General features: G+C 30.9%; 1 protein-coding gene across 6 annotated transcripts in view; it reads right to left on the minus strand.

The window, feature by feature from the left end:
* Positions 1–19317, minus strand: part of slo (calcium-activated potassium channel slo) — a 427716-nt gene that overhangs the window by 236226 nt on the left and 172173 nt on the right. For all 6 annotated transcript variants that reach the window (XM_069824442.1, XM_069824447.1, XM_069824444.1 and 3 more), the window contains 2 exons: positions 4259–4411; positions 305–460 (listed from right to left, as the gene is read on the minus strand). In XM_069824442.1, coding sequence (XP_069680543.1) covers positions 305–460; positions 4259–4411 — 309 coding nt within the window. The remainder of the gene's footprint in view (positions 1–304; positions 461–4258; positions 4412–19317) is intronic.

Here is a 19317-nt window from a genome sequence, read left to right on the forward strand (position 1 = left end):
CTGCTCTATGAAGAAGTGCTAGGCATTTCAATCCTTTCACTGAAATGTATAAAATTAGAAACTACTGTTGCTTGTTACCTACATGGAAAAAACTATACCATCAAATCCTTATGCTAAATAAATTTACATGTAGAAAACAGATATAGATAAAACAGTAAAGAACTGGACTGAGATGAACTGAAGAAGAGAAGGTTTAAAAGCAAATGTATTCTTGCTGACTGCCATCCAGTAGAAAAAATCTGAAACTAGAATAGTAATTAGAAATATCTGGTAACATGTATTAACATGAATTTCACAAGCTTACCGTTTTGAAGGAACGCATGGCGAACAGGTTCGCCATCATGGTGGAAAACCCTGGTGCTAGACAGCTCTGTGCGATGAAACCAAGTTTCAACTCTGCCAGACATATCACGTCATCTCCCTGCTTCCAGTCCCAAGACGGGATGTTCAGAAGGTAGGCCTGTTAACAGTAGCAGGAACTTTCCTCTTCAGACTGTGTATCTTTCAAGTACTATTTTTTCCGGGTTAATATATCAAATACAGAAATTAAAAGAAATTGTATATTTAAATAAATTCTAACCTCTAAAGTAATTTCTGAAACTCAGAATATTCGAAGAAAATTCATTATGATAACATGTATATTTTTTGTTTGAAATGTAGCCTAATTATTATTTACGAGTATGAACAGTTATTTGAATTATTAGGAACAGATTAGTTAAATCCAACAATAGTCTTTGTCTGTGCAAGTGATAAATTCAAGAAGTACTTTGGGAAGAATTAATGTTCTCCTAGGATAAAATTTATTATTGTTTATAGTGACCAACAATCACTATTCTGTTCATGTAATAGTTAAATAAAAATAATAAAATCATTCTGTTACATGTTTATGTTTATTTTAGAACTGTTACAAATCACTGTCTTGAATGTGCTGTTGGACATCTCGAATATGATACTTATAAAACAAACGAAGGTACAAATGCCCACTTATTTTGTCTCGTTATTGCAATACTTTAGGATTTGTATTAGAATTTAAGTAGTAAGTGTTTCAGTTTTAGTCGAATGTGTCAGAACTATAATTTTTAAAAGCCCTTCTTTTCTGAATGAATATATTAGCCAAATGCAAACCGAACCGGAATACATAAATTTATATATTATAAATAATATTTCTTAACAGATGTATTATTATTTTAAAACGGTATGTAGGTACGTTGTATATACATACTTCAAAAGTAAGTTTACTTGAAGTTCTTGTTACTTAGAGTTTATTGTTTTAATGACGTGAAACATCTATGCTCGAGATGCCGGTATAAGACAGAAAAATTGTAACATTTTGATAAGGACGGTTTACTCTGACTTCACTAGTGATATTATAGAAACAAAAGTGTAAGATAAACTTTGTCCCTCATGGTTTTCCACATAGTCTGTCTCGTTTCATTCTCTATTCAATGTGTCTCGAAGTTTTCATGAAAATATTGACTATATAAGCTGTGTATATACATGAATATGAAATAAAATACATTACCATACCTACAGTATTAAAATGTGATACCGAGTTTCAAAACTTCCATAATTTTTTTATCTGATTTCAATGAATCACTATCACTAATTTCTTTTAGCAAGCTTGTATGATATTGAAAATTTTAGATTTTTTGGTTTATACAAATAATTTGGTCCAAAAAAAAATAAAAAAATGAAAACGCATTTCTTACCAGTAAATTGGATTACATATGAGTGAATATAAGATTTTTTCTAGTTTCATAGCTTAAAATGTAGGTGAATAATTGAGTACCGTAAAGTGGGGTGACTTTGAACAGTAATGTAGCGCCTTTCTAAATTAAATGCTGTACCCAATTGCGAAAAAACTGAACTAATTTATTGACAACTTAAACAGTTTTTTCGCAATTGGGTACAGCATTTAATTTAGAAAGGCACTACATTACTGTTCAAAGTCACCTCAGCGTTCAAAGTCACCCCACTTTACGGTACCGGTAATGGAACTGTATATTTGTTTTTTTGTTATCATTTGAAGGGTCCAAGGAAAGAACATGCTAAGACACTTTTCTTAAATTCTACAGGGGAGCATTTCTCAACTTTAATACACTGAAAAGATATCATTAGTTTACATCTTATTTAGTTTCAGTTACCATGTTATAATGTATGCTTTTTGCCATTCTGATTTACAACAAAGATAGTTTACTTTACGAACTAGCAGTTGAGACCAAAAAAGAAAAATAAACTACTGTAGAAGTGACTTAGTTTGTTCTTTTTGTGGACTCTTCATTTGTGTTTTGTAATAAAAAAAATTATTGTAGAAGAATTTTTTTAAATTTTTTCTTATTAAGGTCATGCATAAAAAAATTATACTGACTACCGGTACTTTTCGAGTTACATAAAAAATTATGCACGTTTCCATAGAATATAGTGTTTAAAATGTGTAGTAAATATTTAATTACATTATTTTACTTAGTTTTTGAGGAATCTACTTTACTACGTTGGAAAATGTAAAACAAATTCATTCCCAGAAAAATTAATTTAGAGGTTATGTAATTACTTGACAGATTAGGTTATGGCCCTTAAAAATAATTAGGAAGTCATTTACAATTCGAATAATGAAATGAAACTTTGTACAAAGATTTTTCATATACCAGTATAAAATTTGTTTGTTGGGAAAAATGAAAAATGGTAAAAATTGAACATTTTCACTAGAAACTCAGTAGGGCATACCCTAATTTACTTTTCATTTCATTTATTATATTCCATAGATCTTACATTAACATTGAAGCTTTAAGATATGGAGCAAGTCAAAATTTTACAAGATTACAATTTTTTGACGAAATGAGAAGAAAGTAAATTAAATATTGTAGGTATTACTTTAATTTGGGTATAGACGTTTCACGCAGTCAATAGAATTTCTTTAAATTCCTTGTATTTTTTTTTACATAGATTCATTTTATTTTACAAAGGCGTGGATTGGAAAGAGAAGAGGCTGTTCAGTAATCTTTATATGAAACAACAGGTCAAAGTCAGAATAGGAGAAGAAATGTCACAAGGAAGTGAAATAGGGAGAGGAGTACAACAAGGATGCCCTTTATCACATACTCTGTTCAACATCTATTTGGAGGATTTAGTAAAGAACTGTTTCATAACATAGGAGGAGTGATAGTAGGAGGAAGAAGAATAACGTGTGTAAGATTTGCTGATGATATGATGTTGTTAGCAAAAGAGGAGATGATACTAAGGGATATGGTACTGGAGCTAAATAACAGCTGTGAGCAGTATGGAATGAAGATAAATGTCAACAAGACGAAGACCATGGTCACAGGAAAAAAAAGTACAAAAAGGTAAACTTGCGAATTCTAAATGAGGCAGTAGAGCAAGTGAACAGCTTCAGATACTTGGAATGTACTATAAGCAGTAACACGAGCTGCTGCCAAGAAGTCAAAAGGAGGAAAACAATGGCAAAGGAAGCTTTTAATAGAAAAAGGAGCATCTTCTGCGGACCTCTGGAGAAATAACTAAGGAAGAGACTAGTGAAGTGCTTTGTGTGGAGTGCAGCATTGTATGAGGCAGAAACATGGACATTACGACGAAGTGAAGAGAAGTGAATAAAAGCATTTGAAATGTGGATATGGAGAAGGATGGAGCGTGTGAAATGGACAGAGTAAGAAACGAAGCTGTGTTGGAAAGAGTGCATGAAAAAAAAAAATGATGCTGAAACTGATCAGAAAGATGAAAAGGAATTGGCTGGGTCACTGGTTAAGAAGAAACTGCCTACTGAAGGATGCACTGGAAGGAATGGTGAATGGGAGAAGAGTTTGGGGCAGAAGAAGATAACAGATGATAGACAACATTGAGATATATGGATCATATGCGGGGACAAAGAGGAAGACAGAAAATAGGAAAGACTGGAGAATGCTGGATTTGCAGTGAAAGAACTGCCCTTGGGCAGAACACTAGGATTGAATGAATAAAAATAAATTCTCAGTCTATGATTCTCCTCGGAGAACACTATCTGAATTCGGCACTGATTTGTGTTACAGTGCTGTGTCTTCAATTTTTTGTTTACAATTATTAATACCAACATTTCTTACCATCTCTATTATTTGTAAATCATAAAATATTTTAGTTCTATACTGATAAATATAAAGTAGTTTGATAAAATACTGATTTGTTTAAGATTACTGCAAACACTTAAGATGATTAAAATGATTATATAATTTAATTTAATTTTTTGAATGAGAAGGAACAAAACACGTACCTTATTGTGATACTGCATAAGCTGGATGATGACTCGAATGTCGTCCGAGTAGTTCTTGATGGAGATGACCCTCATAATGTTGGCTGCGTCCTCAGCGTCAGGGTCTTGGCAGTACTTATTGGCCAGCACCAGGCACGCATCTGCCTCATGCACCTGTGCCAGAGTCAAGAGTGCCACCATCAAACCCGTCGCGTGAGAGGGCAGGACGTAGCCACCACTCTATGCTCAAGATGCTTACTATTCATTCAAGATAGCTCAGTGGGTATACAAAGAGTTATACTAAGTCTCAACCCCTCCCACATCAATACAATCAGGAGGGAAGTGCAAGATAGAGACGTATCTTTCCAGGAATGTTCTGTGAAGAATTATTGTGATTAAATTGCAATCGAACTTTCTCCTTAATTTGTTCCACGAAATTATTATAGTTATGGAAACTAAGATAATCTAATCATTAAAATCCATTTTATGCAGACAATTCCTTTCATAAGCAAAACCTACCAACATACATACAAACACTTCTATTCTAGACTATAACTTTAACAAAATGATGCATTACTAGAAATATCCCTTAACACTATCATATTAATTTACTTCAATAAACAATATTAAATCCATTACTTTTCTTATAGAACTTTTAACATGAAACCTTAATAAATGCTGCAAAATTAAATAGACTCTTCTATTTCGATCGGATGCCATTTTTGTTTACGGATTTTAACATTGAAATTAACAGCTAATATTCTCTTTGATCATGGGACTATGAAAAGAAATGTACGTGATTGGATGCTCTACGAATATTAGTCATTTAGGAGAAATATGCCGATATATGATCTGACAAAAACAACTATTACTAGACTTTCGATAATAATCGAATATAATGACATTAAATAGCGAATGATGGTTAGTAGAAATAGTGAAAAACAAATATATTTATTGGAGCTCTATTGTATAAATGCTCAAACTTGAATGTACCAGTATTTAATTTTAATTTAATCGCTAACTTGTCGAAAAATCTTACACACCATAGTCAACTTTGAGCTCAATGATCATCAACAATGGTTTAAGCTTAAATATAAAATTTTGTATTAATTCTATAGGTGTCAAGTTTCGAAAAGTTCAGTCCTTCAGAAATTTCTCTCATGATGTAGGTATTTCTATATGTATTGGAACCTGTTTCACAAAGTAGGCATACTTGTATAGACTAATATTTTACAAGTCTAAATTATTGTAAGAAATGGTTTTGGATCTTTCTGTTTCACAAATTAAAATACCATATTATTCAAATATTAATAACTTTTTACAAATAATAACATCACATAGACAATTTTATAAAACAAACGAAGATATGCATGATTTAAGAAATCGTAGATACCGGTAATTATGTTATGACTTCCACTATGCAAGACTTAATTTAAATACTTCAATATATTAACATTCTGAAGAAAAGCAAAAAGTTATGCATTTGGACAGAAACACTTGTCTAGTATAACCATCTTCACTGTCATTATTATTTGACATGTTATTTATTTTTTTATTGTTACAAGTGAAGTTGAAAATCTAGTGATACTTTCTCTTACCAAATATCTTCACTTGCAAAAAAAGTACCGAGACATTATCACATATTCAAAGATATTTTTAGAAAAAAATATATGTGATTTAATAAAGTAGGTTGCAGATGTATAAGATTTATAAGTAAGATATGACTTCGAACAGTAGGCCTAATGATCAATTACCTTCCAATACTGTTGCATTTAATTTTTCATCATCTTCAATTTCTGAAGTAATATAAAAGCTTATTACTTCTTTTAAAACATGCCTGTGTAGCATATATTATTATTTTCACTAACACTGTCGCTTGACTACACACTATCAAATATAAATGGAGCTAAAATCCTGTAAATACTTTATTTTACGAAGTTTCTTTACTTGTAGGAAAATCTCTATATCTTAAAAGTCACCAACTTACACATTTCTGGAATACTGATACTTATAATATTGGACTAATAGTTATTAATTAATAGGCCTTCATTAATATTTGTAAGTATGAGATTATAAAATACAAATGTAGTCTCTTCTTTTGTGAAACATTTTAATACGAAATAGTTACAATAGAGTATACCCATAAATTATTAGTCCATACTTCTGTGAAACAAGTCTCAGTTATCGAGTATCTACTAGCACAATACACAATTACCATCTTTCAATTGAGTAATTTTAAACATTTACTTTGAATAGTCCTATGGTTCTGTTGAAAATTTGTACCGGTATCTTTCAGAATTTTTACGAATTATTCATATCTGTACACTCTGCAAAACTAACATGTATTCACGCAATATTAATATGATATCGAACAGCTCCTGTAAATTTTATATTTCCCTTATGAAATGCGGATAATTTTCTCACAGTCACAAATTGCATCTAGCACAGTACGAATTATAGCCCAAATTCACAACATTGAATAATTTTTAACATCAAGAAGGCAACTATTTAAATGAATAATTTTTCAAAGCATTAATTTAAGAATGTATACAAGCGCTCTACACTAAATAGGAACTACTTTGTCAGTTAGTAAGTAACTATGAATGATTATTATCTTTTACAACGAAATGAAGTTTTGGATCATATTTAATTACCAAAACTCTTCGGTATTTTGTAACAAAGGCTATGGTAATTTATCTTTTCGTTGGTAATGCAATAATAAAAATAAACAACAGCATTAAACATTTTAATTTAAGAACTACGAGATTTCTGATAAAGGAATTTTAGAAATTGTGCATGTCTACAATGTTGATAAATTGTAAAAACTACCATGAAAATTACAAACATTATTGGTGTAATTTTTCTAATAGTGCATGACAATGTGTAAATTTGCTGCAAGAGTTTTATTATACTTTCTTAGAAATAAATAATACCTATATTATTTAAAATATTTTATGAATTTGAAAGCACCTACAGATACATTTATTTCACATGTGAGAAGAGTGACCATATACCATATTCTTCTCTTAATAATAATTATTTTACTGTTTTACCATTTTGCAGTTTTCTAAATTTGATCCAGAGCATTATGTTTTCTGCTTAATTGAAGATAGTGTTTTTTTTTTTTTTTTTTTTTTTTCCTTAGATGCATACCAACTATATCACGTCTGAATGCACCGGTATTTGTACTGTTTTTATTTAATTTTCCTACACCCATTTTATGCGTAAGAAATAATTTAATATAGTCTAATCAATCCAGTAGTCTTTTATGATTTTGTTTGTAATTTGTTTCAGTGAAAAATTTGTTGTGTACCAAATGAAATAAATATGACTGTTATAAAGTAGCTGTGATACTATAAATAATGGAAATTAGAGTAATATAAATGTTATACAGATATCATAACAGTTCACAGATTTTAATTCTCATTCGTAGCATATTGTAGCTGAAGAATAATTTGTTTGCAATGACGAAAGAATGAAATTCTTGCTAGATATTTTTCAAAGATTATGGTCACCCTAAATGTGAATTTCTTTATATTTAAATTTTATTTATTATTGTTGTCTAATACTCGTTAACAGCAGACAACTACAAGACATTTCAATGCACTCAACGGACTCTGTTATTCTCACTACTAAAATAAGAAATAGGTGCAATCTACGAAGCATGTAATGTCCTAGAGCTAGTTCATAGCAACCAGCTCAAAAGCATCCCTGATTTCACCTGAAATCTCTCTACCCTCCTCTAGCAAAGCACTAAGTCAACCATATTGCTTTGCTGGCAGCAAGGTGGTAATCTAAAGCACATCCCCCTCTTCTTCCCTCTTGATTATACTGATCTAGAAGACATCAAGTCTCTGTATAGTTTTTTCTATACTCACTGATAGCATTCACATTCAAGCAGCAAACAAGATAGTGCGAGAAAATCTCAGTTCTTAAGCCAGACCAGGGTTTCCCAATCCAGGAAACACAGCTGCCAGTGTTATACGTATATCGATAACTGTCAGAATATATCGATAACTGTATACAAAACAGCTGCTATTGCAGTACATTATAGTGTATTGATAAAGAAGAAATAGCATTATTACAGACCGTTTTGTTCTTTTTCGTTATAATAAAGTAATTATAATATTAGGTACACACAACTATGGAATAAAAAACAAGTTGAACACAGAGGTTCCAAATATTAGACTTACTAAAATAGCCAACAGCTATAAAAACCTAAATGTAAAGTTATTTAATGTATTACCTCTCTCAAAGAGTTCAGTCTCTGAACAAATATTCAAAATAATAATTAAAAAGAGGTTAAAAGAAAAGGAATTTTGCTCTTATAAAAAAAATTTCTAGATTCAAATAAATCCAAGTCTTTTAGGTCTGAATTTTATTATTAATTATGTTAGTGTCATTATATTACACCTTTTATTTTAGCTTTTGTTATAAAATATGTACTGGTATGTTAACTCTATTACACGAAGTTTATTGCAGTTTTTAATGCTCAACAACTGAATAAATAAGAATAGGGTATGAATATGAATAACACAACAAAATTGCTTAGACATGTTTGTAGCCAGAGAACATTGCACCAAGAAATCTTGTCCAGTAGAGTATTCCGTCTTTCACTAGAAATTAATGCATAAATTATTTTATATTTAATTTTATAAAAATAACCAATTGTATGAAAGGTATTTTTGTTGAAAGTTTTATAATAAAAATATAATGGCATATCAAGCTATTTTGAATTTAGTACCCGTAGGCTATTTTAAACTAATTTTTTTAATACTGCAGTAACTTATTGGAAAACTTTATGTTCAATAAATAACATCTAAGAACTATTGAAGCGAATGATTCGCTAGACAACTTTCATGTAGTATTGTAAATTTCAAAATAACAAAACCTTCAAATGCAGAAATAAGGTACCGTACCTACAAATTTTCTTGCAGCATTAATCGACTCTATTAAACATTCTTTTATCCTTTTTATCTTCAGAATTATCATGCATGAATATATATCAAATATAAAGGGTTCAGAGGCATAGTGGGCCAAGCTCCATTTATTAAAATCCGAGAAAGAAAGGGTTAAAGTTAAGTGAATACCACAGTTTAATGATAATTGACATATCATTTAGTTTTAATGTGTATACATTATATTACTTGCTATATGTTTCCATTTAATTATGTTAATAACTTCATTTTAACCCTTGTTTTCTATGGTTTTAGTAAATGGCGCTTGGCCCACTATGGTTCTGAACCCTTCATATATTATTATTTGTAAGCAATAATATAACATTACTGGTATAAAATCTGAAAATAGCATTCCTTTAGAACTTTAAGTATGTACCATACATGAAGATGAATTCTTAGTCTTTATAGGAATTTAAAAAATGTAAATAAACTTGGCAAGTAGCCTACATCAAATTAATCTGATTCTTATTACACAATTTAAACATTAGATTAATGCGACAGTTCTTAAAAACATGTACCGGTACCAGTACTTGTATTTTCGTAAATCATTTCCAAAACATTTTATACATTTGAAACCCCCGTGCAATCCCAGACTACAACAATGCAAAAGCAGAAAAACTATATTCATACATTAGGTCTACATTTAGTCTTAAAGTTTAACTTGATCTACTTTAGATAAAATGGACATGAAACAAACCAATTTCAAACTGTAATTAATCTCTAAATAAATTTTGTAACTATACCCACTTAATGATATACCATCTGGCAGCTGTGAACCTGTGTCAAGTGAAATTTATCGCTACCGTAATGTAATCTACCTGAAATTAAAGAAAATTATAATCAAGACATGCGAAATAGATGTCATTGTCCAAAAGTGAGAATAATTGTTCTGCATGTTGTAGAATTCTAATTTTATGAATGTTATGTTATGTGAATTAGGAAATTTTAGCATCTATTTTATCAATGTCAATGTCAAACATGTAGATGTCATTTTGTTACATATGTTTGTATTTCAATGTTTTCAAATAATTGTGTTTACATTTTAGAATTTTAGACTTGGACATGCAAAGTGTTATTGGAAGTGATTTTAATGGCAATATTGTGACGTAAATAATTTTTTTTTTTCTGAAGAAGAATAAGGTCAAGGAAAATTTATTAATCTCTAGATCACAGAAAGACAATTGTTTAATAAGGCTGTTTAAATTTGGAAACGTTAGATAATAGAGTTTAGCTATTAGCAATATTCGTGGAATTTCACCGCGAAATTTACTTTCCATTTGTAATATTTGTTTAAGGAAATGATAAGTCTACTAAGTAACGTCTCTATAATTACTTTCAGATTCAATTTTTGAACACATCTTTTTATATTTGTTTTCCACTTATTTTTAGCTATTTTTACAGAGTTTGCTTCTTTAGTTTCTAGTACATATGTATTTTTTTTTCAATGTTTTTCAAAGTGAAGTACTTGGAACGATTTTAGGGTTAGAGGCATTTTTTAAATTTACATTTTCTTCTTTGTCGCTGATAAGTACAGATCTATTCTATAGCCCAATTAATTTGTCAAACCATAAAATTTTCTGTCCTTTTCTACTTCCTGTTTTTGTGAAGGCTGATTGTTTTGAACATGGGATCTGAAAAAAAATAGCTTTCTTATCGCCCAGTCTTGCAGGCCAAGGGTTGCATTCCATTCTATTGTATTCACCAAAGACTCCTACAGATCCTTGAATAGCGGTAATTGTAGAAGTCCAGGAAAATTTTCTCAGTATCCTTTAAAGTACGATATTTTAGAATTTTCAGCAGATGAAAGAATGTATTAAATGAGATAATTAGCATATTAAGCGGTGGATTTTACATGGTTTTATATAGGGATATCAAGGGACCAGACGAAAAGAACATATAATGCAGATAGCATAACAAATGGACTTGTATTATCAGGATTTCACTGTAATTATATACAGATAACGAAATTAATATGCTTTAAAAGTTAGAAGTGCCACTGGGTATACTAGAGTGAGTGTGGCATCCTTTGTGAATGCTACAATTTATTAGCAATACCATATCTTCATTTTACTGTTATATGTTATTCTTTTATTGTCCAGAAAGGACAGGCATGCTATCCTACCTAGTAATCAGCCTCTTGACTCTTTGAAGTGATTTAGTCTCGCTTAAAATATAGTCAATGACCAAGCATTACAAGATCAGGCCATTATAAATATATATACATAGATATTACTCAAAATAATGAGAATGAAACTATTAAACAAACTGAAGTATGTACTACTGGTATATAATAAAGTTTATACTTGCCACAAGGACATAAATATATGCTTTGACTTTGTATTGTGCACAGGCTATTTTTGTAATGTGAGCAGTCCAGTGCTGTGTATACATTTGTAGTTTTCATAATGTGATTAACATAATCTTCTGATACATTATTTTGCAGTAAATGCCGTTAAGTGTAATTAAATAACAAGTAAATGTTGTTTATTGTACAAAATGTAAATATTTTATGTGGTTCATATTTTTGGATAACAAACAAAAATAAAAAGATATATTTTAGGCAATAGTAGCGTAGGTCTAAAATACACAGGGTCACTTAAAATAATTTTACCAGGCAACAGAGATATTAATTGTATGTCTTACTAATAAAAATTCACTAAAATTACTCATACCGGTATATACATAAGTACCGGTAAAGCATATAATTATTCTATTTTCCAGTGATTTGAATATTTGTTTGTCATATGTAATACATACTTAATAACTTCTATAACCTGGAAAATTTTTTTAAGAACTCCGTATTCTTACAAATGTAAAAAAAAAAAAATTGAATGCCATGCCTAGTTAACGTTGGTTCAAAAATGCAGAAGATGCAACCAAATGCTATACTTAAAAAATTCTATTATAATGCCAAAATCAGGGGAAATAGATGCTATGAAATTTCCTTCCTTCATTTAACTGCAATGCAAATTCATAACGTATGCTTAGAGAATAATGCAAATCTTATTTTATATTTCCATTCACTGTTATGCAGTTATCTTTGTTTATCTTTCAATAAATGACTTCAAACAATTTCGAAACTCCATGTTTTTAAATATTGGTTTCAATATTAACCTCATTCATTCCATTAGAATTCTACTTTTCTTTAACTGTAAATAATTATAAAGTGTATCAAAATCTCTTATTTTATGAAATGAGAAACCCTGAACTAGAGTAAAGAATTACAGGGCTTCAAAGAAATTGCGTTTTAGGAAATGGTGGCTAAGCCCACTTCCTTCCAAATTACAAATCATTATTCATTAATATATATCATTACTTAGTAAACACAAGTAATAAATTCTTTATCATATTACACTTAATTACTTAATTTATCGTCATTTAAATATATTCTGCTATAAAAAGAATATCAATTACATGTTATTGCAAAATGAACAACTTTCATCTAATTGAAAAACATGTTATATTATAATTTTAGCAACTGACTGGAGCTACGAGCTAATATATACAATTTAAGACTAATCTACAGGAACCAATGGATAGGTATATCTTTACAGAGCCACTATAAAAAGAACTCTATAGTCAAATTTAAAAATTTTGTATCGACAAATTAAAATGTCACCATGTAATATCTTCTGCATAACTAAGCTTAAGCACGATGGAACACAATAATCACCCATTTCTGACATGTTTCATCAACACTTTGAACATTTCTGACTTTGATTTACCGGAAAATACCGTTCTTTGAACTGTTGTTAGAATTATATACTTCTACTGTTGGCAAACATGCTTTTTATGCAGAAATTATAAATATTACGCTCTTAGTTACGTACATTAAATTTTACTGTACTGAAAGCATTTATCAGAGTGTTGATGGCTCGCCAGAATGATATATTATTGTTAACTAATAAGCTCAAGTGTAAAATCATTCCATTGGATGCTCAAGCTGCTTATTGTTTATGTGCATTTCTATGCTACCGTTCAGCATCATTACTATCCCCATTGCCACCTTATAAAACTGCTCAAAGTTCACTACAACTCATATTTAAAATCAATGTGATGGTTCCAAAAGGTACTCATATAATATTTTATAATTGGATAACTAGCATTTTAGTCTTATCGAAACATGTTATCAAAGCCTCTAATAAAGGTGAAATAAAATACATAACAATATTCAGTTCAAATTTTGACTACGATAGACTGGTATTTAGCAATTAGAGCTAATTTATGATTTGTGTAAAGTACACAAGCCTTCAAAGAACTTCAAATTACTGATAATTTCCATTTTTTTTTTTTTTTTGCATACAGGAACTAATCTTAATAACATCCCCCCCCCCAAAAAAAACAAAAAACAAAAAATAAATTTTCCAGACCATTTCGCCGATAATTACAAAATGATTTAAATATTTATTTTATATATATCAGATAATTTTAGACGCAACTTACAAACAATAAATATGATGTGCTCTGAACAGCAATGTACTGTTTGCTACCAAATTGCAACAGCATAAAGTTCCGAGAAGAAAAGAATGTCCTGAGACAATATTATTATTATTATTATTATTATTATTATTATTATTGCTTATTTATGGCTTTTAGAAAATGCAGAGGTTCACTGCCACCCTCACTAAACTCGCCATTGGTTCCTATCCTGAGCAAGATTAATCCAGTCTCTATCATAATATCCCACCTCCCTCAAATACATTTCAAGATTATCCTCCCATCTACGTCTCGGTTTCCCCAAAAGTCTTTTTCCCTCCGGCCTCCCAACTAACACTCTATATGCATTTCTGGATTCACCCATACGTGCTACATGCCCTGCCCATCTCAAACATCTGGATTTAATGTTCCTAATTATGTTAGGTGAAGAATACAATGCGTGCAGTTCTGTGTTGTGTAACTTTTTCCATTCTCCTGTAACTTCATCCCTCTTATCCCAAATATTTTCCCAAGCACCTTATTCTCGAATGCTCTTAACCTCTGTTTCTCTCTCAAAGTGAGAGTTCAAGTTTTACAACCATACAGAACAACCGGTAATATAACTGTTTTATAAATTCTAACTTCCAGATTTTTTTGAGAGGAGACTGGATGACAAAAGCTTTTCAACCGAATAATAACAGGCATTTCCCATATTTATTCTGCGTTTAATTTCCTCCCGAACGTCATTTATATTTGTTACTGTTACTGTTGTTATTATTATTATTATTATTATTATTATTATTATTATTATATTGGTAGCTTATCTTTTACATGCCATATTATATAATTTTTAGCTACTGATAGTCACAAGCTCTTTCACACAATTTGTTTCATTTATGACAAATAAATTCCCAGAGTGATATTACAAATGCCTTGAGTAACCTCGACCCCAAAGATGTTCTGAGAATATCTTGTAGTTGGTTAATGGCAAAATAAATTAATTGGGGAACACCGTAATATTATTCAACAATATTTATTTCAAATTTAAGTCTAATTATATTCTAGTGATTCAGCAAAATTGTAAAGAAAATAATATTAATTTTATTTAACAGAGTTCAATCCAATTGCTATGAAAAAAAACTTGAAGATGCCGAAAATTGAAGTCTCAGCTTGTTTTAACACATACATAAACTTTTTACAAATATAAAAATACATTATGTTTTAACAATGATTATAAAGAAATTAAACCATCACATTTTTAGAGATTTCAAATGAAGAGTATAAACTTTGTAGCAGGAATTTTAATAGATTACGTTGAAAGCACAGCTTTTTTTTTATAAGGTGGTATTAACATTAATCAAAATCGAATACAGCTTACAGACTATCAGTTGCAAACTGGGTAGCAATAACAACTCTAACCTAAATCTATTGAGGAACACGGCATGCCGACTAGCATTCTCAAAGAAGAAAGAGAGACAGGCAAGTAGAGACAACAGGACAGATGGTAAGAGAGAAGTAATATCACTTACCATGGTAAATCGGGGGGTCGGTAAATGTAACAGAACCAACACACAGGTAAGCAGCCTAGGTCAAATATTTTTAAGGAGACTTGCAAATGTTGATCCACCTATTTGCTTGCTCACACAAACCACTTGCTCGTCATTCACACCTTCATTCTAAGGTTACTCTGTCCCTAAAATACCGACAAATCTAGCAAGTAATTTAAACACACAGACTTTACATAAGGAAACTTGCTTCAACATGCAACTACCTTCCATTTTGTTATACAATTATTAAGTACCGGTATATTTAAATTCAGTGGTTAATTAATAATGCTTCCAAAGACTGTTCCAAAATCTGGTAGTCTGCTAGAGTTGAATTCCCTTTCTGAGGTAGGTAAGCGTATTACATAATCCGTGGTGCTACAGCCCGTGAAGGGCCCAGAGCGACCAGCCGGCTGCTGGCCTCACGCCCACATGCCGAAGCAGAGGGAGACGATCTCTAACCAGAATGGGGGTATCGTGTGGTTAGCATGATGATCCCCCCCAGCCGTTATAGCTGGCATTCGCAACCGGATTTCGCTATCTATCATAGCTCCCCAAGTGTATCACGATGCTGGGTGGGCACCAGTCCCATACACTGGTCAAAATTTCATGAGAAAATTTCTTCTCCCACGAGGACTCGAACCAGCACGCATTCCGTAACGCGAGTCCTAGGCAGGATGCCTTAGACCGCGACGCTATGGCGCAGGACAGGCAAGCGTATTAATAAAATATAATTCATTACCACTGATAATATTATAATACATAAAGATGTTGATTAGAAGAACTGAAAAAAGGCAAAAAAGGCCGGTAATTTTGTCTGGAGCCCTATCGTTCAGAGACTTGATTCTATTGTATACCTTAAATCTACCAAAGTATTTTTCAACCGTCCTCGACCACAATAAAATACACCAATTTATACGAGTACCTAATTTAAAAGCAAGCGTAGCAATAAATGTTATCACTGAAAATTTCTGAAGTATGGTATGCAAATAAAATTATAAGGGTGATTCATAAGCAAGTGTAAATGTTTGGATGGGTATAATGTAGCAGTAAAGCAATACTAAAGTGCTCTGTAACACTTTTTCTTAAAGTGCTTCATTTCAGAGTTATGTTGCTGTTGCAGTGAAATGGATAGGTCGTGAAGGACCAGTTGGTTGGCCAGTCAGATCACCGGACATGAATTCTCTACTTGTTTAGTTGTCTAAAGTCACTACTGTACGTCACTGACATTCCAGACAGCATTAGTTCAGTGACAAATTGAATGCTGCTGTGAAAATTTTCGAAGTGAGTTGAACAGGTTACGGTATGTTACAAAATCAGTAGATCAGGAAAATCACTTCAAACACTTATTATGTAGGCTACATTGTAATTTCTGTTAACTTCTTGAGAGAAATTACTTGCAGTTTGTGTTAAGTTTGTTACTGCTTCCTTGCTACATTAATTCTGAAACAAAGCACTTTCAGACAAAGTGTTATAGGTCGTTTTAATCTTGTTTTTACTGCTACATTACACCCATCTAATATTTACACTTAGTTATAAATCACTTACCAGTAGTTTTTCTAAGCAAAAAGATCAATTAATATAATGTATTATAGATATTCGCAACACAATTTATTCTTAATTTAAACCATAGATGTTTGAAAATGAACTAATTAAAATTATAAAATAGAAAATGTCTATAGGAAAGTTAAATATAACAGAAAGAAGAAACGTTTAAATATATGTAAGGTTAATAAAAATTGGAACATTTTATATTGATGAATTTGTATCAGATTTCTTTTTTGAGTGAGGAAGAAGAGATATAATTTTTTAGAAATATGTTGTTTCTATTATGCAAATCTGGCTTTCAGGTTGTTATTTCTATTATTTATTACTTTGCCTCTTAATGCATGTGTTATGAATGTTATGTTTTATTTAACGACGCTCGCAACTGCAGAGGTTATATCAGCGTCGCCGGATGTGCCGGAATTTTGTCCCGCAGGAGTTCTTTTACATCCCAGTAAATCTACTGACATGAGCCTGTCGCATTTAAGCACACTTAAATGCCATCGACCTGGCCCGGGATCGAACCCGCAACCTTGGGCATAGAAGGCCAACGCTATACCAACTTGCCAACCAGGTCGACCTTAATGCATGTGATTGCCTGTTTTTTCACTTCTCTATTTCTCTAACTTGTGGCACGAGGGGAAACTACTTTTCACGTCTAAAAATAATACCAAACCTAAAGAAAAATGATAATATAAACATACCGGTAACACAACAGAATATTTCAAGCTATTTTAACAGGTAGGTCTATATTTATAGTAAATATCAAACTTGAGTAACCTTAAAGTGAAGTGAAGATTTTCAGGTACTTCTTTCTTTCATTCCAGTGATGTGCCAGATCTAAATTTTTAATATTGTAGTTAAAAATATCCTCTTTCCTTCTGCAATGAGATTTCGTCCAGAACCATTTGTAAATTTATACGTAATTTTGAATTATGCAGAAACAATCAGCACATCACTGAATTATTTTCTAGGCTATTCTGGGGAACAGGAAACTATTACTAGTGAAAGACACTCTTCATGGTAGAACTAATATCACTCAGTTAACTTGTAAGTGAATGTTAAACTATAAACTCTCTTGATAAGAAAAAAGAATAAAAAATGGAACTAACTAAAAATATAATATCTGAGTTTTAAGTTTAATCTATACTCTGTTATTGCATTATATACAGATGCAGTACTAGAATCATGGAAAAATTATGTAAAAAGGGCACTTCTGAATTAATTTAATTAAAATCAGTTTTAATATGAATATGTCGACATTCATGTAAATAAATTGTACAAAAAAGTTAATCTACTTACCTGTTAGAGTAATTATTTTTTCTGATATCAATAATTTTGATATTATTATCAATATTAATTTTTTTTAGCCTCAGTATGGCAAAAAGGCACGTTATTAGACCAAATATATGTAAATTAAAATATCTCTTGTATTCTTTACCAATGATTGAATTTGCGTGTTTTCAATTAAAAGTAAATTTATGAGCAAAATCAGGAATTTGACGAGGAAAACTTTTTAATGTTCTGCTAAATAAATGAACCATTAGTGTACACTGGTTTTGTTACAATTTCCTTTAATTTTAATTAATGTTTAGAAGGATTAGTTCAAAGTAGCTTCCAAATCAACATGACAGGAAATATCATTTCCGTATTTGGACGAAAACAGCTTCATTTCATTTTTCTATAGGCCTACACAAGTATTACGTTCTCACATTTAAAGAAACGGTTTATTATGGTCACGAAAACAAATAAGCTTGAATTTTTTTTATATAGATCTATATTCTACCAATTTGTGACTACAAGTTATTTAACTTACTATAAAAAATCCCTAACTCAAAATCCTACATATAAACATATTGAATAAAAGTAGACATTCTCACAATATATAAATTTGTCTGCAAAAAGCAGTAGAAAAGCATTATAAAATTAAATGATTTTAATAATTACACAGTTACATAATATTGTTAAATTAATTTTTTTACACAATAATTTACTTAGATGTCCTGTAGCATTGTGATCTAAGGAAGCATGCCTAGGACTAGTGTTACGGAATAAGCACTGGTTCTAATCTTCATGGAGAAAGGCATTTTGTCATGAGATTTTGGTCTGTGTATTGGACCAGTGCCCCCCAGCAACGTGATGAATTTGAAGGAGCTATAGTAAATAGTGAAATTCTGTTTTGCAAGCCAGATATTGTGACTAAGAGGATCATCGTGCTAATTACACGTTACCATTGTACTGGCTAGATGATCGTTCACCTCTACTGAGACATATGGACGTGAGACCAGCAGAAAGTCGATGAATTTTGCCCGTAACTCTCTCTTTTAGGAATATAATATTATTTTACAAGTTGTGAATACGCAATATGATACTGTGATCATACTTTTCTTTAGAAGAGTTCATTACAAGATTTCATATCGTTCTTAAAAATCCATCTCTCTCAACTAGTTTTGATCTGAACAAATATACCAACTACTACGTATATAATATACTGGCTCTGAATAAATATCTGAATAGTTCTTACACAGTTTCATTTTAAAGCTTCAGATTTTCTAAGCTTTCAAAGTCCACATATTCTTCATATTTTACAATGGCTCATCAAATAGCACGTTGAAGC

This window comes from Periplaneta americana, chromosome 4 (assembly GCF_040183065.1).
Source record: "Periplaneta americana isolate PAMFEO1 chromosome 4, P.americana_PAMFEO1_priV1, whole genome shotgun sequence".
Classification (NCBI taxonomy): Eukaryota; Metazoa; Arthropoda; class Insecta; order Blattodea; family Blattidae; genus Periplaneta; species Periplaneta americana.